The following is a 21256-nucleotide window of genomic DNA, read 5'->3' on the forward strand; positions in this document are numbered from 1 at the left end:
TTCTCTGTTTAATCCTCCTGTTTCCTGGCATAAATCAAACTTTTTGGATCTAGAATAGCCTTTTTAATTGAATATTTGTATAGCACATAGCACAACAGGAACATGATATTTAATTACAGTCGCTCGGATTACTGTTGTACACATAATTAATAATAGTCATAGAAGTCTACTTACCGGGAAATGTAGATCCCTTTAAATAACCAATAACATTAGAAATCATCTTGTATGTTGGGACTGTCTGAACATTTAGACTGATTATTCTCTTTTCTGTTGAGATAAAAACAAAAAATGAGAACATTTTATCTCAGCCTTTATCAAGCCACAGAATCCTGTAGGCCATCAATTTCCCCTCTTCTTCTCTTCTCTGTGGGTAGAAGGAATATATTTTACACTTACCTTTTTTTTGTCTACAATTTATGTAGTTTAGTATCTCCCACACTCAGGTAACGCTACAACCTTGGTTGGTACCTCAACAGCGGGGACTGAACAAGGGACTTCTAGATTCCAAACACATGAGCCTCTACTGACTGAGCTGAAAGATTCAGCTCTAGTAACTGAGCTTATAGCAGCCTCATCAACCCGTGCATGTGGCCCAGTCACCACTAGAGGAGGACACAATACCATATGGACTGGGTGTTGCACACTATCTGGCCAGGGAACTTGTCCCAAGCTTCAGAGGCCCACCCAACTCACATCCCTATATGGGCTGTCAATTCTAGTCTCTTAAGGAGCTCCCCAGCAGCATGATGTTTGGAGTTGCATCTTAATGGCATAATTGAGCCAAAATCAGTATCAACATCCTTATCTGAAAAGTGACTGAACCAAAATAAAATATTCTGTGGAAAGATTGTTTTGTTCTTAAGCTCACAGACTATTATCCTTCCGGTGTTGTATTTTCTTAAACAGTTTGTTTTCAAGTCTTGCTTCCTGAGCTGTCTGTAGTGTTTAAATGATGAGTGCATTGGAATATGTAAAATAAAACTAACTTATGTCTGTCTTTATCAGAAAGATTTTCAAGTTCAGGTTCATTCTCTGATACTTTTGTAATGAGTTGATTTTAAAATTATATTCAGAGTAAAACCATTTCAATTTCATTAATTTCCTAGACCTCAGAAATGGATGGTCAGTTAATGATTGAATCAGGTACAACAATGCCAAGATTCTTCCTTTGTTTTCAGGAAAATAGTTTAAAAAATAAATTACAGGTCAAAACTTCAAATTATTATTCAATGCCTTATTGAGAAAAAATGCTCATTATCATGAATGGATATGCTGTTGTGTAAGAACTCAATAAGAACTTAATAAGGACTTTGGCTCTGCCACACAATGCAATGGAAATGCCCAGTGAAGTCAGTGGAAGTTATGAGCACAGTTCAATAGAAAATTCAGATCCTATTAGTATATAATCACCACTGATAATTTCCATGGCGAGTCCTCTCATATACCTATGTTAAGGTTAGTGTTCTGATGAACCTTATCCTTCTGACATGTATTGCCATAGGTGTCACTGACTCTCCTGAAGGAGAATGCCTTTGTTGTTTTATATGCTTTTTAAAAACTTCATATTGTACCCTGGAATTTCAACTAGAATTTCTAGCTTTGCACAATAATGAATCCAAAGAATTCCCACCATTGGCTTTTATAAAATACAGCTTGAAAATACCTTGTGGTATATGCTCTATGAATTATTCCCAATTTTGGATATAAAACCATTCTAGAGCCGAGCGGCTCCCTCTTTTTAAAGCATTTTTCAAGCCAAAGCTGATTTGACTTTTGTTCTAATCCTACAGCATTTACTAGTGGTATGTTTTATTAGGCCCCAATTCAACAAAGCTTAAACACGTGCAAAGCCCCATAAAAGACAACTAGACTTAACCATGTGCTTAAGTGCTTTCCTGAGTCAGTGTCTTAATACACACCGGCTACTGAGACTTGAACTGACGACAACGCAACACAAAATTTTCTTCTGGCAAGTGATCTGTTCTGGAATCAGATAATAAAAAGAATAGACATACTGTACAATACTCCAGTTTAAAGTGGCTTAGGCTTAAAGGCTTAGTACACCTGACAAAAAAGGCTCAAGGGGGTTTCCACGGCATATACAGAAAAAAGTATAATCTAATTTTCTTTAAACAGTTCTGACAACAAATCTCGGTTCCTGATGCTACACATCTGAAGAAAGACTTTAAAGGTCTTGACAACATTATCTCTTTTCCCTAAATTCTTTGGCAAGCTATAAGATTTTAGCTTAATACTGCTTGAAATACACATTAAGTTTATCTAAGCCATAAAACGACTTCAGAACAAGAAAAGAAAGTGATTTATCGATATCATTAATATTTCTGGATTATGTTATTTTTCTTTTAAAGTTCTCTCGACTTGAAACCTGCCCATTGTTACCTAGCTAACATACATACCCATTTGTTCCTATCACGGTTACCCATCACACAAAGAGACAAAAGTGCTCCATCGGTCTCCATTGCATGTAATGGAAGCTGTTAAGTCCTCAGCACTTTTGAAGAGCAAGGTCACTTATTTAGAAGCTGAAATAATGATTATACTCGCTTTAAAAAAAATCTTGTCCCAGGCTCACACTGACATTGGGTAGAGAATATTTGGGCTCAATTTTCAAACATGTTGATTCAATAGGATTTTTAAATCCTTCATTAAATGCTCAAATTGCCACTTAGGCACCAAAATGTCAGTTTTGTGTGTCATTTAGGCATTTAGTGGGATTTTAAAATGCACCTAAACACCTAAAACTCACTGATTTCAATGGGAGTTTGGTACCTAGATGCTTCTGAAAAGACCACTTTGTACCTAAATACCTTTAAAAATCTAGTACCAGTTTTAGTGTGGGACTTGGAAATTTTTTTAAGGCACTACAGTTTGAAAATTGAGCTCCTTCTGGCAAAATTCTTCTCTAAATACATTAATGAGACTCCATAAACCCACACATTAAAGTTTAGGTGCATCGGAGTAAAGTTGAGCACATGCAGAAATGGAGCTTTAGACTGTAATATTTTGCAAATTACTCTGCTGTGTTGCAGCAGTCTACTTGGAAAACTAGCAGAATCAGGGTTTAAAGATGTAATTCAGTCTCTGATGAATACACAACTCCCACTGAAGTCAATGGGAGCTGTGCCTGAATTTTTCCCTGAATCACAGAAACTTGAAAGACAAGATTATAGTCCTAGAAGACTGGAGAAGGGCTAACATAGTGCCCATCTTTAAAAAGGGGGGAAAGGAGGAGCTGCGGAACTACAGCGAATCAGCCTGACTGATTCCTGGGAAGCTACTAACCACAGCAATGTATAAAATATTCAATTTGCAAATACCTGGAGGATGAAGGGGTCAACATATATTTATCAAGAACAAATCATGCCAAACCAGTGATTTCCTTCTTTGACAGGATAATTGATTTGGTGGATAGGAGGAATGCAGTGGCTATAACATACCTGGACTTTAGGCAGGCTTTTGACGGAGTCCCACATGACATTCTAATAAGTAGGCTGGAGAAATGCAGGCTCAACAGAACTACCATTAAAGCATAGGTGCTAGAACTAATGGTGCGGTGGGTGCTGTTGCACCCTCTGGCTTGAAATGGTTCCCATCATATACAGAGTATACGGTTTGGTTCAATGGGTCTCAGCACCCCCCCTATAAAAATTGTTCCAGCACCCTGCCAATAAGTGGATACATAATTGGTTTAAACAACCACAAACAGAGTTACTATTAATGGAATTATGTTGGACTGGAAGGAGGTCTCAAGTGGGGTTCCACCAGGATCTGTTCCGGGTCTGGTGTTTAACATCTTTATGAGACCTGGATGTAGGTATAGCAAACGTACTGATCAAGTTTTGCAGATGACATAAAGCTAGGGGAGGTTACCTATATTTTGGGGATAGAGCTAAATTTCAGAGGGATCTTGATAAATTGGAGAACTGGACAACAGACAAACAAAATTAAATTGAACAAGGGCAAACAAAGTGCTACACTTGGGGAAGAAAAACCAAATGCACAAATACAGAATGGGGGAAAACTGGCTTGGCGGCAGCACTGCTGAAAAAGGACCCGGGAGTTGTGGTGGATCACAACTTCAACATGAGTTAGAAATGCAATGGTATTGCAAAAAAAAAAAAAAAAAAAAAGAGCAAATGCAATTTTAGATCATTAACAGAGGCATAGCATGCGAGTCACGGGAGGCGATAGTACCACTCTACTCGGCGCAGGTTAGGTCTCAGCTGGTGTTTTATGTCCAGTTTTGGTCACTAATATATAGAAAGGATGTACTGAAACTGGAAAGGATCCAGAGGCAAGCAACAAAGATGATCAAAATTCAAAGGGATGGAATGCAAACCATATGAGCAAAGGCTGAAGGAACTGAGTATGTTTCGTTTGGAAAAGAGAAGATTAAGGGGCTACATGATAGCCATCTACAGCTACTTCAAAGGCTGTCGTAAAAAAGATGGAGAAAAGTTGTTCTCTTTTGCCACAGAGAGCAGGACAAGAGGCAATGAGTTCAAACCACAGCATAGCAGATTTAGGAAGCTTTTCCTGAGATTTAATCTAACTGTAAGAACAGTAGGACAATGGAACAGACTGCTTCGAGAGGTTGTGGAAGCTTCTTCATTTTTCACAGAGGGGCTGAATAGCCATCTGTCTTGGATGGTTGAGACACAACGAATACTGCATCTTGGCAAGGAGTTAGATTAGATGACCCTTGCAAACCCTTCTAACATTATGATTCTATGATGCTATGATAAGATGACCATTTTAAGTCACAATTAAAATGAAACTTAAAAATAAAATATGATGCTGTATGTAATGTTACGGTATTTCAAGGAACACAGTTCTATCAGGGTATTTAGCCCCACATTATATTTGCAATACTGCTAACCTCAGGCATTCAAAAATGACAAGTCGGGCCACAAAATATAATGAGATAATAAATTTAGGGTATTTTTAATTTGCCATTAGCTTTCAGAGCTATTTGGGCTCACATTTTCAAGTTCCACGGCCACAAAGGCTAAAAACTTATTTTTGCTTAAAAATGAAAGCTGAGATTCTCACAAAATTACCTGTCTCCAGGAGGTGAAGCTTTAAGAAAAATGTCAAATATTGCAAGACTTAAGGTTGAAAGAGCTTACAACAATGCATTAAGGAAGTTCATGCACTACCTAACATGGTACAGGAGACCAAACTGGCTACAGTATGTTTATTTCACATGGATGATATATGAAGATGAACATAGAGTGGTATATCATATTTTGCATATGCTGTTAAATGCACTAACATGATGTATTCACTTTAAAAGCTGTACCTAACAGCAGATTTGTCCCTCATTTAATTACAATACTTCACCTACATTAGACATTTTGCAGGAGTAATTGACATAGTAAAAATTGCATAACTGCCACATTAGAATGTCTGGTTACCAGCTTTTTAAAACCTTCTTTAAATGTAAAAATGTATTTCAGTTTGTTGTCCATCTTTCATCAGGTATCATTTTCTGTAAAGAAATCGACCCATTCCACATTTTAAATCAGATGATAAATAATTTCAAATATATGTCTTTATAAACAGGGAAACATGCCTGTTTCATCTAAAATTGGATCTTGATGCTGGTCAATGAGGCAGCAAAATATTTTGTATTAGATAATTTATGCACTGCATTGCATTTCTGAAAAAAAGTAATTCTTGCATAACAGTGAATCAAATTGCATATGCAGAAAATTGATACTGAATATATTGCAATGGACAAAATGCTAAGTATACTATAAATATATTTGTGCAACTTATTTGACATAGCAGAAGGGATGAACTGAGGCTCCTGCAATAAAAAGATTCCTTTCACTCTTTTCTCATGCAAGTGACTGATCATCTGAATTCAGTCTCTTTTACAAATTTGAAACATCCCTAATTATTCTCAGTAGTCTTTGATTGATTAGCAAATTAATATTGTCCAATATCAAAACCATTCTTCTATTAACATGTATATTCATAATACCTGGCTTGGTCTAAAGACTTTCATAATTAAATTTTTCACTACTTGATTGAATCCTGTGGATCTAGACTAAAGAGATCAGCAACAAAACTCGTTATACAAAAGGGCTTGTATATATTTCTGAGGGCTTGTCTACACTGGCAAGTTTTGTCAACAAAAACTGGCTTTTGGTGACAAAAAAGCAATAGCGTACACACTTCAATGTGACTTTTTTTTTTGAAAAAATCCACCTAGTTTTGGTGACAAAATTTTCACACCTGCGAGAGACTTGTCTTTTCCCCTCCCTTTTTTGTCGGCAAACATGCAGTGCAGACACCAGGTGTTTTCTTCAATTTTATTGGCCTCCAAAAAGTATCCCAAAATTCCCATGCTGCCACTCTGGTCAGCGGTTTGAACTCCGCTGCTCTGCAGCCAAACCGCCCCTCTCCCTTGCAAGCCCCGGAAATTTTAAATTTCATTTCCTGCTTGCTGGCTTCCCAGAGGAGTTTCCCAGGTGGCTTCCCAGGCTTCCCATGGCTAGCTATCACACCAAACGTGCTCCCTCTTGGACTACCACTGAGATGTTGGATATGATCAGTATGTGGGGAGAGGAGTCTACAAGTGACCCGTAGGAATTGGGACACATATGGGCAAGTTTCTCGAGGCTTGTGCAAAAAGCGCTATGATCAGGACATGCAGCAGTGCAGAGCGAAGATAAAGGAGCTCAGGAAGACATACCATAAGCCGCAGGAGGCAAACTATCGCTCCAGTGGTGCACCTAAGACCTGCCACTTCTATAAGGAACTGAATGCTGTCCTCGATGGTGACTGCACCTCCATCACCGATAGCCCCGTGGATACTTCAGAGGCAGCAGAAAGAGGGGAGAACCCAGAGGCTGAAATTCTGGATGAAGAATTAGAGCTAGAAGAGGATCATAGAATCATAGAATATCAGGGTTGGAAGGGACCCCAGAAGGTCATCTAGTCCAACCCCCTGCTCAAAGCAGGACCAAGTCCCAGTTAAATCATCCCAGCTAGGGCTTTGTCAAGCCTGACCTTAAAAACCTCTAAGGAAGGAGATTCTACCACCTCCCTAGGTAACGCATTCCAGTGTTTCACCACCCTCTTAGTGAAAAAGTTTTTCCTAATATCCAATCTAAACCTCCCCCATTGCAACTTGAGACCATTACTCCTCGTTCTGTCATCTGCTACCATTGAGAACAGTCTAGAGCCATCCTCTTTGAAACCCCCTTTCAGGTAGTTGAAAGCAGCTATCAAATCCCCCCTCATTCTTCTCTTCTGCAGACTAAACAATCCCAGCTCCCTCAGCCTCTCCTCATAAGTCATGTGCTCTAGACCCCTAATCATTTTCGTTGCCCTTCGTTGTACTCTTTCCAATTTATCCACATCCTTCCTGTAGTGTGGGGCCCAAAACTGGACACAGTACTCCAGATGAGGCCTCACCAGTGTCGAATAGAGGGGAACGATCACGTCCCTCGATCTGCTCGCTATGCCCCTACTTATACATCCCAAAATGCCATTGGCCTTCTTGGCAACAAGGGCACACTGCTGACTCATATCCAGCTTCTCGTCCACTGTCACCCCTAGGTCCTTTTCCGCAGAACTGCTGCCGAGCCATTCGGTCCCTAGTCTGTAGCGGTGCATTGGATTCTTCCATCCTAAGTGCAGGGTCCTGCACTTATCCTTATTGAACCTCATTAGATTTCTTTTGGCCCAATCCTCCAATTTGTCTAGGTCCTTCTGTATCCTATCCCTCCCCTCCAGCGTATCTACCACTCCTCCCAGTTTAGTATCATCCGCAAATTTGCTGAGAGTGCAATCCACACCATCCTCCAGATCATTTATGAAGATATTGAACAAAACGGGCCCCAGGACCGACCCCTGGGGCACTCCACTTGACACCGGCTGCCAACTAGACATGGAGCCATTGATCACTACCCGTTGAGCCCGACAATCTAGCCAGCTTTCTACCCACCTTATAGTGCATTCATCCAGCCCATACTTCCTTAACTTGCTGACAAGAATGCTGTGGGAGACCGTGTCAAAAGCTTTGCTAAAGTCAAGAAACAATACATCCACTGCTTTCCCTTCATCCACAGAACCAGTAATCTCATCATAAAAGGCGATTAGATTAGTCAGGCATGACCTTCCCTTGGTGAATCCATGCTGACTGTTCCTGATCACTTTCCTCTCCTCTAAGTGCTTCAGGATTGATTCTTTGAGGACCTGCTCCATGATTTTTCCAGGGACTGAGGTGAGGCTGACCGGCCTGTAGTTCCCAGGATCCTCCTTCTTCCCTTTTTTAAAGATGGGCACTACATTAGCCTTTTTCCAGTCATCCGGGACTTCCCCCGTTCGCCACGAGTTTTCAAAGATAATGGCCAAGGGCTCTGCAATCACAGCCGCCAACTCCTTCAGCACTCTCGGATGCAATTCGTCCGGCCCCATGGACTTGTGCACGTCCAGCTTTTCTAAATAGTCCCTAACCACCTCTATCTCTACAGAGGGCTGGCCATCTCTTCCCCATTTTGTGTTGCCCAGCACAGCAGTCTGGGAGCTGACCTTGTTAGTGAAAACAGAGGCAAAAAAAGCATTGAGTACATTAGCTTTTTCCACATCCTCTGTCACTAGCTTGCCTCCCTCATTCAGTAAGGGGCCCACACTTTCCTTGGCTTTCTTCTTGTTGCCAACATACCTGAAGAAACCCTTCTTGTTACTCTTGACATCTCTTGCTAGCTGCAGCTCCAGGTGCGATTTGGCCCTCCTGATATCTTTCCTACATGCCCGAGCAATATTTTTATACTCTTCCCTGGTCATATGTCCAAGCTTCCACTTCTTGTAAGCTTCTTTTTATGTTTAAGATCCGCTAGGATTTCACCATTAAGCCAAGCTGGTCGCCTGCCATATTTACTATTCTTTCGACTCATCGGGATGGTTTGTCCCTGTAACCTCAACAGGGATTCCTTGAAATACAGCCAGCTCTCCTGGACTCCCTTCCCTTTCATGTTAGTCCCCCAGGGGATCCTGGCCATCTGTTCCCTGAGGGAGTCAAAGTCTGCTTTCCTGAAGTCCAGGGTCCGTATCCTGCTGCTTACCTTTCTTCCCTGCGTCAGGATCCTGAACTCAACCAACTCATGGTCACTGCCTCCCAGATTCCCATCCACTTTTGCTTCCCCCACTAATTCTACCCGGTTTGTGAGCAGCAGGTCAAGAAAAGCGCTCCCCCTAGTTGGCTCCCCTAGCACTTGCACCAGGAAATTGTCCCCTACGCTTTCCAAAAACTTCCTGGATTGTCTATGCACCGCTGTATTGCTCTCCCAGCAGATATCAGGAAAATTAAAGTCACCCATGAGAATCAGGGCATGCGATCTAGTAGCTTCCGTGAGTTGCCGGAAGAAAGCCTCATCCACCTCATCCCCCTGGTCCGGTGGTCTATAGCAGACTCCCACCATGACATCACTCTTGTTGCACACACTTCTAAACTTAATCCAGAGACACTCAGGTTTTTCCACAGTTTCATACCGGAGCTCTGAGCAGTCATACTGCTCCCTTACATACAGTGCTACTCCCCCACCTTTTCTGCCCTGCCTGTCCTTCCTGAACAGTTTATAACCATCCATGACTGTACTCCAGTCATGTGAGTTATCCCACCAAGTCTCTGTTATTCCAATCACGTCATAATTCCTTGACATCACCAGGACCTCCAGTTCTCCCTGCTTGTTTCCAAGGCTTTGTGCATTTGTATATAAGCACTTGAGATAACCTGTTGATCGCCCCTCATTCCCAGTATGAGGCAGGAGCCCTCCCCTCACAGACCTTCCTGCCTGTGCTTCCTCCCGGTATCCCGCTTTCCCACTTACCTCAGGGCTTTGGTCTCCTTCCCCCGGTGAACCTAGTTTAAAGCCCTCCTCACTAGGTTAGCCAGCCTGCTGGCAAAGATGTTCTTCCCTCTCTTCGTAAGATGGAGCCCGTCTCTGCCCAGCACTCCTCCTTCATGGAACACCATCCCATGGTCAAAGAATCCAAAGCCTTCTCTCCGACACCACCTGCGTAGCCATTCGTTGACCTCCACGATTCGACGGTCCCTACCCAGGCCTTTTCCTTCCACGGGGAGGATGGACGAGAACACCACTTGCGCCTCCAACTCCTTTATCCTTCTTCCCAGAGCCACATAGTCCGCAGTGATCCGCTCAAGGTCATTCTTGGCAGTATCATTGGTGCCCACGTGGAGAAGCAGGAAGGGGTAGCGATCCGAGGGCTTGATGAGTCTCGGCAGTCTCTCCGTCACATCACGAATCTTAGCCCCTGGCAAGCAGCAGACTTCTCGGTTTTCCCGGTCAGGGCGGCAGATAGATGACTCAGTCCCCCGGAGGAGAGAGTCCCCGACCACCACCACCCGCCTTCTCCTCTTGGGAGTGGTGGTCGTGGAACCTCCAACCTCAGGACATCGCATCTCATGCCTCCCAACCAGCGGAGTCTCCTTCCGCTTTCTCCCCTCAGACATATCATCTGGTCCACTCTCCGCATTGGTACCTGTGGAGAGAACATGAAAGCGGTTAGTTACCTGTGTCTGTGTTACTGGAACCCGGACATTCCGCTTACCTCTTCTGGAGGTCACATGTTGCCAAGCTTCTTCACTGGCCTCTTGGCTCCTCTGTGCAACCTGCTCTATATCTTTAGAGCTTTGTGCCCCTAGAAGGCTATCCTGAGTTTGGTCCAGAAAATCCTCAGTCTCTCGTATACAACGCAGGGTCGTTACCTGTTGCTCCAGACCTTCAATCTTCTCTTCCAATATGGAGACCAGCTTGCACTTTGTACAGACAAAGTCGCTTCTGTCCTGTGGAAGAAAGACAAACATGGCACATCCAGTGCAGGTCACAACAGCTGAATTCCCCCCTTCCATATCACCTACCTACTACGGAGCTTCCTCAGAGACGTTGGCAAGATGTAAGCCTCACTGGGCTCGCTCCAGGCGAACTCCCAGGCAAACTCCTGCTGTGAGCTGCTCTGCTGTCCCCGCTGCTCCGCTGCCGCTCAGCTGGTTCGCGAGGCTCCGGCTATTTTTAAACAGCCAGGCTTCCCTGACGCAAACACACAGACACCCTAATGCCCGCCCCCTGCAGGCTAGCAGCCAATCAGACACTCACTCAGGCTCCCTCCCAGCAAACACACGCTCGGATACTTCGTCAGCAAGCAAACACACACACTCGGATACTTACCAGTCCCAGGCAAACTCCTGCTGTGAGCTGCTCTGCTGTCCCCGCTGCTCCGCTGCCGCTCAGCTGGTTCGCGAGGCTCCGGCTATTTTTAAACAGCCAGGCTTCCCTGACGCAAACACACAGACACCCTAATGCCCGCCCCCTGCAGGCTAGCAGCCAATCAGACACTCACTCAGGCTCCCTCCCAGCAAACACACGCTCGGATACTTCCTCAGCAAGCAAACACACACACTCGGATACTTACCAGTCCCAGGCAAACTCCTGCTGTGAGCTGCTCTGGATGTGGAGCTCCCAGCGGAGTCGCCAGTGGGACAGGCAGCCAGGAACTTTTCTCCACTCCAGAAGTGCTCAAAGGGGAGCAGGAAGCAGATGAGGCTCTGGGTAAGTTGCTCTGGCTTGTGTAGGGAATCGAAAAGTGGCAGGTAGGTAGTGTTTTCTGTGAGCTGGACATCACCCTACATAGCTAATCTGCATGGCCAAGCAGGGTGTCGATGGACATTGAGACCTGCAGAGGGGCTCTGGAAAGTTTCCAAGAGATACTTGTTAACCTCAGCCACAGATTCCAAGGAATTGCAACCTTGTTAGTTCCCCCACTGTAGGAAACTACCATGCCATTTAGCAATCACCGGAGCTGGGACCAAAGTGGCACATAGCTGAGCTGCACAAAGACCGGGGTGAAAGCCACAAGCATTCAGCAGTTGTGCCCTGGTTCTCTGGTCACCCACAGCAGCGAGATGTCAGCCAGCAGGTTGGCTGCCTGTGAAAAAGTGTGGAATAATTTTAGAATGAGTTCCCCGCAAATCTGCCCTGCAAGCCGTGACCTTTTTGTCCGTATGCACAACTGCCTTCCCCCCACTCCCAACACTCTCCATGATTGGGGTTGCTCGCGGAGCTGTGTGCCTGCCTAGAGTCTCAGAGAGAAAGTGATTGCTACTAGCAAAAGGCCCTTGTTACTAAAATGTTTCAATCATGTCTCTTCTGTTCAGCACAGACCTTGAAGAACACACCACGCACCCCCGCTTCGGCCGATAAGAAAAAACCCTAAGTGCAGCAAAGAAGACATGTTCCAGGAGGTGCTGCAGCGTGATGAGAGACAGACCAGGGAATGGAAAGAGTGCTGAGAAGCCAAAAGGCAGGACAGAAAAGAGACTGCTGCTTTTGCTAGGCAAGCGACAGAGCGGACGATACAAGTGATGGAGAATCAGACTGAGATGCTCAAGTCTTTGATGCAGCTGCGGACTGAGCAGATCCATGGTCGACCTCCACTGCAGCACATGCGGATGCACAATTCTTTGCCAAACCCCCCCTCCCCCACACATTCCTTTTCACTTCACAGCCCTCCTGAATTTCCCCATCGCTCCACCCCCTCTCACAGCTTGCAAATGATCGCTGGAGCTACACACCGTTGTGAGGTTTTACCCTTTTTAACCATAAATAAAGGCTAAGGTATTTAAAGGTACAGTGTTTTTATTCCGTGTTTTACAAAAGCATATAGCAATCAATACACTCTCTGGAACAGATTTCTAAAGCATTGTGTTGCATGGATCTTGGGCCCCAAAATTGTACATGGATGTACCAGGGAAACAACTCCAAAGCAGACATGTGTCATTGTCAAAGTGGTTCCTCAAAGCCTCTCTGATGTTAATAGCAGCCCTTTGGGCTCCTCTGACAGCCCTAGCATCTGGCTGTTCAAACTGTGCAGCCAAGCGCTGTGCCTCAGTCCTCTACATCTGAGCAAACATTTCACCCTTAGATTCACACAGATTATGCAAAGTGCAGCATGCGGCTATGAGCATGGGAATATTATCCTCGGTAAAGTCTAGCCTGCCATTGAGGCACCTCCAGTGAGCTTCCAAACGGCCAAAGACATATTTGACTACCATGCGGCACCTGCTCAGTCTGTTGTTGAAACACTCCTTGCTGTTGTTCAGGTGCCCTGTGTAAGGTTTCATGAGCCAGGGCTGTAAGGGGTAAGCCGGGTCTCCCAGGATTACTATGGGCATTTCCATATCCCCCACTGTGAACTTGTGGTCAGGAAAGAAAGTCCCCACCTGCAGCTTTCTGTACAGGCCACTGTTCCTGATGATGCGCGTGTCATGCACCTTTCCAGACCAGCCTGCATTGATGTCCATGAAATGTCCCCGGTGATCCACAAGTGCCTGCAACATGGAGAAGTATCCCTTCCTATTGATGCATTCAGAGGCAAGGTGTGTGCCATCAATCACCCCACCACAGGTAGGGAAAACCATCTCTGCAAAGCCATCCACTATTTCATGCACATTTCCCAGAGTCACAGACCTATGCAGCAGGATGCAATTTATTGCCCTGCACACTGGGAGTAATACACCCCAACAGTGTCATTGACAAAACTCGCCAGTGTAGACAAACCCTGAGTGTAAAGAATGTCTGGAACTCAGTACTTAAAAGTGGCTCTAAAGAAGGCACACCTGATCTGGTATGGAGCAGATGTGTCACTCTGAATATCTGAGACAACTATGAACTTCAAAACAATCCATATTACATAGATAAATCTTGTCATATCCCATTCTATTTGGCAGAAGTAAAGATGTTATTTTTTCTGAGAGGTCCAGGCTGCTGTTTTGTGACCTATTAACCTCTAAGAATCACCCAGAAGAATGAGCACTCTCCTCTTTTGGGATAAAAACTCAACAATGAAAGCTTTTTTGTAGTGCGGGGAGAGATACAACTTATGTGTCTTGGTCTCTTATAACTATGAAGCCTGCAAGGGTGATCTCTGAGGAAGAATAGAAAGAAAGATACTACAAGAAAAAGCTGTAACATATGATGATTAAGAATGAGTATCAGCAGCATACAGTTTAAGATTACTTCTTTCTATAAAATTCTATGAAATAGTGAGGCTTCCATTTCAAATAGTCACAGGGCAGCAACACATATGTATACTGTGCCATCTAGACATGGAAATGTACATCACCAAGCTCCCTTGTGGCATTTTCCTCCATTTCTTCTTCTGGATGTACATCATGATGCTCATGTACTATGTCAAGAAATGACAAGGTTGTTTGCATATTGACATAACTGAGTGATGGCACAGTCAACATTATTAAATGAGGTTCTTTCAGCAAGCTCTGAAGGAGAAACACATAACAGTATCACAGTGCTCCATTCTACTACTGCAATGCCTGTCAGAGAACGTTGTTTGCCTTAGACCAGGGGTTGGCAACGGGTGGCACGCAAGCCAATTTTTACTGGCACGCTGCTGTCAGCCAGGGTCCCAGCCACCGGCCCCGCTCAGCCCACTTCCTGTCTGGGTGAGCGGGGCCAGAAGCCAGGACCCCGGCTGGCAGGAGCCGGCGGACGGAATCCCAGACCAGCAGCGGGCTGAGCTACTTTGCCCGCCCCCTGCCTGAGGATCTGTCCACCAGCCCCGCTCAGCCTGCTGATGGTCTGGAGTTCTGGCCGCCAGCCCCTTGCCAGCTGGGATCTCGGCTGCTGGCCCCACTCAACCCGCTGCCTGTCTGGCTGAATGGAACCCGATAGTAAAGAACTAACACCAGTAACCAAGCAAAGTGAAATTCTGCTAAATGCAAACCTCCCCACCTAGCTTTTTCATTGTAAGAGTCAATTTCTTGATTCAACCTCCCTATATACGAGTCCTAGAATAGCCTTGAACAGAGGCTGTGAAATATACCAAACTGAGCAAAATTAACATAGCGATTTTGTGGTGTGCATATGGGCATCATGCATTAACAACTCCACAAACCTCATTTTCACTTATGACCCAAGGTAAAATTTTAAATACAGGTCTCAAGTGCTTGTAAGGCTTGAATATTAACCCACCTTCATCACTAAACCTCAAAAAAAATAGTGCTATTGAGTGATTAGAATGTTCCTTGTAGCTACAGGTGTAAAAGATAGAATTGCTCAGATTCAGAAGTATTTCACATATGGGATACCTTCACAGATAAAAGTACATCAGAAACTCACTAATAGGCACTAATAACTCAGACCCAATTTAAATGACTGAAATTCATGAATTGGTAAGTGAATGAACAACAAAGCAAGGTTTCTGCAACACAAAATGTACTTTGTTTATGTTAAGTGTATTTTAGTTTTATGATAATACTTCATAACATTCTAGTAAATATGCCATAATATATTCTGTAAAATAAGATTGACAGTATTATGAGACCTCACTACAGTACATTGCTCTTAAATCTTTGCAAAGATGCAGGGAGAGACCACAACATTTTTATTTTTACATTATTGTTGGGGGGGTATAAAATGTGTGGATTAAGGAGGTTGTACTGCAGTAAGCAAAAAGCAAAACAAAAAATATAGGGCAAACTTTTATTCCTACAGTTTATTTCATAGCTTGTAACTCTTTAGTATGCCTGAGATGTTTCCCTCCCGATCCTTCCAACCCCTTTGTCACGTTACATCACTTGAAAACTGCTGGGCTGGGGGGGAAAGGAAGCAACAGAAGAAAACTATCTAAATGCTTAATCATTACTGATGAATCTGCTGTTCAGCTTTTTGAAACATACTGACAAGAGAATGATGAGCATTTTATCCTAACAAATTTTAAGCCACCCAGTTGTCTGAATTGCTCATTCATCTCTTTTGACATCTCAGTGACGAGTTCTACATCAGAAGTGAAATATTTCTTATGCTTTCTTAGGATTAACTGGGAGTCTGAAGTATCAGCCTTCTAATATGCATCATTCTGCTCAGCCAGCAACTTTAAAAATACATTAAATAGTACATAGATGCATACTAGCTCAAATCTTTGGTCCGTTCCAACAAACCCTCAGCAAGGATCATGAGGGTCTCGAGGTCTGTGTGTCCACTACATGAAAGCATGACACATTCTTCAGCTTTGTGAAGTTGTTATTACAGACTCTCCTAGTTAAAATCCAAGAATGCTCTACCTTGGTAACTTTAGTGAAGGTATTTTCTATTTGGAATCAGACATAAGCTATTCCCTTCAGGTCCAGGTTAAGATGAACTATGGCCAGGTTTTTCCTAGGCATAGAGTCTGACAAGCCCTTTACTCCCAGAAAACATGCAACTCCTGGTGTCCCAGTAAAATAAAACAAACTGAAATAAACAAACTACTAACCAATCCTGAGGCTGCCAGGCAAACAAAGCAGAGTGCCTACCTTTAGGATGATTCTTCCCTGGACCCTGCAAGCAGAGGTTTTGTAAAGCTGGAAACAGGGCAGATCCTGTCCCTCTCTAGACCAAAGATTGCCCAGTCCAAACACAAACTTTTAAGGCTTGCTTGCTTCCAGAAGGCAGCTCAGCTGTTAACGTTTCCTCTAAGCTATAGAGCTCACACATCTCATGGGGGGAGTTTACAGCTAACTATCTGACTGGGTGTCCATCAAAGGGAGCTACCTCCCCACTTTATTTATCACACCCACACTGCATCATGAACCAGGGACTAGCGCGGCCATAGCTAGGAAGCCTGGGATATGGTGATTTCACTCGGATCTGCATACTCTGGTGTAGATGCTGGACTCCTGGATTTGGTGCCCAGGTCCAGAAATTGTAAACCTAGGGTCACCAATGAGTATGGATGCTCTAGCACTGGTCTTGCAAACCCAGGATCGATGGACTTGAGACCCTCTAACCCTGGTCTTACGTTGCAATGTAGACATAACCAGAGTTTCAGTCTGTAAAGTCTTGTCTGAAAAATTCATCCATCACAATGTGCAGGACTCCTTGATGAAGAATGAAGAGGTGAGTGAATCCTGCCTAGATTTGAAACTGTGGCTTCATAGAAATGGGGGTAATTATTAATCTCAAAATTGAACTATGTATTTGTGATTTGCATTACAATAGCCCCTCAGAGCCCTAATGATGTGTTGGTTCTGCTCTCTCTACCTTCTTTCATTTTCTTTTCAAATCAGCTTCTCTCTATGCAGAAAACGCTTCTGTTAAGCATTTCTCTCCCCTCAGCCACTGCTATTTACATACAGTACTTGCATACCATGAGACTCTCCTGTCCCCCCTCCCTGTGGAAGACTTTAGCTGCAGACAAATGAAGGGATTTTGTTTTTCTTATGCGGTGCTGCTCTCTGCTGCTCCCAGGATGGACAGGCACTTCTCCCTTCCAAAGGGAAAGTTCTTTAACTACTTCTCCACTTGCTGATCACATTGCCTTACATTTATTTACACTGCCTCTGGCACTTCTCCCACCCTTGATGCCTTTGGGGAAGAAGTCGTCCCTCTATAAAAACCACCTAGTCAAGTTTGCATAGAGGGAAATATTCCTTCCTGACCTCAGCAGTAATCACTTTATGTCCGGAAGCGTGAGGTCTCACTGCTTTCATTCTTAGTATGTGTAATTACAAATGCTAAGAGTGTTGTTAAACTAAACCAACCTTTTTATGTTCTTGTTTTATTATATCCTTATTCCACAATAACTTTCTAAAAGTGGTAAACTGATAAAACCACACACACACACAGTACAATGGTTGCCCCTAAAAATGCATTTAAAGTTTGCTTTTTACTATAGTAATTGTTTTATCGCCTATAGATAGCGTAGGGAATACTGTGCTAATGTTATTTATTTACAAAGGAAATTGGTAAAGCCTTTTTAAAGCATGGTATTAACACATAGGCCTAAAGCTCTAAGTTAGGTTAAAAATTGTTAGTCAAAATCATGAAGGTTTGCAAAATTAGGCTAAGAAAAAGAATTAAAAAATGATAGCAAGCAAATTTTACATTGCTTATAGAGTGAAAAATATATCTAAAGGTCATGACTTATTTTTGTAGACTTATTTTTACAGTTACTTAAACATAAACGCTTGTAATCAGCACTAACTACTTGAACAACAAGTTATAAGAGTATAAGAAAAACTATGAGAAAGGAGTAAGTCTTTCAAAAGCATAAAATGTTCCAACTGCAAAGGGGAAAAAATAAGTGATTAATTAAGAAATGTAATTGTCTCTGTTGGCCAAAATTATTGTGATCTTTTATACACTGGAAATTTGTTGTGTGTTAAATGTAACTGTCTAGACAATTAATCACAAGGTAGTCATTTGTTAGTAATAGGACAATAATAAGTTACATATTTAGCCACAAACTGTAATATGAACTAAATAAAGGGGAATAAAAGAAACCTGTAAACTTTGAACCACCTCAGCCCAATATTAGTGGCAGCCTTGTGACCCCAGAGTGGGTCAGTAATTGCGTCTGTTCAATGTGCTGTTTTCTTTGGTCAGGCAACCTGACTTAATCAAATAGTATATTGGCATTTACTATTTGAGGTTTCAGTAATCAATACTTTCAGAGAACCCATTACTTACAATGGCCACAACACCTACATATACAAACAGTACCTCGAATGGACTGGGTTAAATAGATGAGACAATACAATGTGTGGCTCCACTGTATTTTTCCTCTTATAAAAGATAGACTAACAAAATAAAAATCAAGAGAATATTTCTGTTCGAAACATGCAGCATTCCTGGAAGGTTCTCTATGCTTATTCCTTCACTTAATCTCTATGCAGTATCTTTTCTGGCATTTTTCTCAAATCAGTAATCAGTTTGTTAAGGCAATAATCTGCATGACCTTGGTGAAGGTATGGCCTTTGGAGAGGCATTCTGAATGCATTCTCCCTTTTCTTCCAGCCCTCTTCAACACATTCCTTTCTATTGCTTTTGTTGTCAGAATTCAGCCATCTCTAGGTGAAACATATGGGAAAAGGCCCCCTTAATATGGGCACAAATACACATTTCTGATGTTTATTTTCTAGCAAACAGATACAAACTAAATAATGCGAAAGATTGATCACCATTTAGAAATGCTACGTACGTGTGGAGGCAGAAATAAGACACAACCCATCGCATTAACATGGTAGTTTAAATGCTCCAACAAGGCCTAACAAACTGCATTTCATCACTAGCAATATCTCCAGGGTGATGATGCATAAAGTCAGAGGGATGTTCTAGTCTATAGCAGGAATTAGAGTTTAATGCGTTGTACTAAGAGACTTCATACTCCTGAAATGTGACTTATATAAACTGAATCTTGGCAGTGTTTGCTGAAGCTGAAACTTGGAAGCAATGCAAATATGGTTTCTGAAGCAATGCACAAAATGCCTTATTTTAAAAATGGCTCTTACAGTACTTTACAGCATTTTGTTTTCACTCAGCCTCAACTTAGCAGATCTTTAGAGTGTAATTTATTGGCTTTTTCATAGCCTGTTCTTAAAAAGCTGCTAGCAGAACATACCTGCAATCAGACAAACCCTCAGTTATACCCAATTACCCAGAATGTATTTGAAGTGCTTAAGGACCATTCCGTAATGAACAGAAGCCATCATCACCTGTCACAGGCAGTTTGAGAGGGATACACCCATCACTTTTGCTTCTGTCCTCAGGTAAAGAAACAAGTCTTTTGATGAGCAGTGCAGATATGGGTTGCACTATCAGTGATGTAAGGTTCGATCTGTTCTGTCTATAGTTTCCATCTGCAAATGAATAAGAGAGAGCAAACAGCAATTTAGTAAATGAAAAATTAAAAAGGAAAATATTTCCTGAGTCTGCAAACGTCTTAAAACAGACAAAGCCAGTATACATTTTATGATATAGAAGACTCACCCCTACAAGGAAAAGCTGCATTTAGATTAGCAGCCATTAAGCTGCACTTACATTAATGAAAGAATTTTAAAGCTCTTTGGAGAAGTATACTACAATATAGGATTTGGGTGAGTAATTTCTAAAGTAAATCACCCCAAAAAAATCTTCTGTAGCACATATTAAATTGTCTGTGTGGTACAGATATGAAATCAGGGTGGCATGTAGTAAAAGGAATAAAAAAAGAAAAAAATTATTGGGATTCTATGGTTACCTTTGTTTAGTAAGGAATCAACAAGATGATACAATAGTATCAGATGGCAAAACAGACATTAAACTCAATGGTGGATTCCAGAGCAAACAAATGCACAGAGAAATGCAAGCATAATGCCAAACTGACTGGATTGTTTAGTTTTGCACAGATTTTTAAATGACAAAAAATAGAAACATATAGTACTGGTGTTATTCAAGGAACAAAAGACCTACATTACCATACAGAGCAAGGCTTTCACAAGAATTCTGAAAATAAAACATACAAAGTACACCAAACTGCACAGAACAATAGCCTCATAGTAAGTGTTCGACTCAGAGATCCTGGCTTCTTGATGTGAGGAGAGCCAACATGCATACATCTCCAAGCACAAAAATAAATATATTCTTTCCTCTTTAAAGACCAAATTCTGCTTATTTCATTGACACAAATGGGAGTTGCATTTGACTAAAGTGAAGAGGATTTATCCTCTAAATGCAAGTATGTTTTTGTAATGTTTTAGGGGTGAAGGTTCAGCTGAGGGATTTCTGACTGATTTCTTACAGATTCATGCTGAGCAGATGTCAAGTGGGGGAAGCTTACATAAAAGCAAAAACCTGCAAATACAGCTACAAAGAACTCGGGAAGCAGTAGCACAAGCCTGGTCATATCAAAAGGCTCAAGTCAACTATAAAAGTCTCCCCCAAAATGGCAGCAAAAGCTAATACACTTTGTGAGGTTGGAAGCCCACCAGTTGTGGTCAACTGATTCACGAGACAAGCTGGAACTTGAAGCCATAATGCCAGCCATTTGAGAAAGTAATGGGAAGGAAAAGAATCTCTAAAAAAAATAGATGTAGTAAAGGAGGAAATTATCGTTATGAGAACAAAAAACATATTTAACATTAGAAGGTTGAGTGAGTGAAGCAGAAAAACTGATTATTTCACTAGGGGACAAATACAAGATGCTCGAGGAAGAAAACTCCTGACTTAATAAAGGATTCTTAACCTGCTCTGGAACAAATGACTGATTACCTGAAAAAATGTCTAGATGAAATCATGTTTAATTGGGGTCTTCAGATATGCTAAACCCCACAACTTGAAAGAATTTTCAGAATCCATGCACCAAAATGCCTGTCAGCTCAATAATAATGATTTGCCTATTACCAGGGAACAGACCAGGAGACATCCTGCAAGGAACTCACCTCTAA

The 21256-nt window shown here is 42.4% G+C and overlaps 1 protein-coding gene across 1 annotated transcript in view; it reads right to left on the reverse strand.

Moving 5' to 3' along the window:
• The window catches only part of NAALADL2 (N-acetylated alpha-linked acidic dipeptidase like 2), a 901987-nt gene that overhangs the window by 232825 nt on the left and 647906 nt on the right, over window positions 1–21256 (reverse strand). The window contains exons 8-9 of the mRNA XM_043492184.1: window positions 19547–19690; window positions 175–267 (exon numbers count right to left, since the gene is read on the reverse strand). Coding sequence (XP_043348119.1) covers window positions 175–267; window positions 19547–19690 — 237 coding nt within the window. The remainder of the gene's footprint in view (window positions 1–174; window positions 268–19546; window positions 19691–21256) is intronic.

This window comes from Dermochelys coriacea, chromosome 9 (assembly GCF_009764565.3).
Source record: "Dermochelys coriacea isolate rDerCor1 chromosome 9, rDerCor1.pri.v4, whole genome shotgun sequence".
Lineage (NCBI taxonomy): Eukaryota > Metazoa > Chordata > Testudines > Dermochelyidae > Dermochelys > Dermochelys coriacea.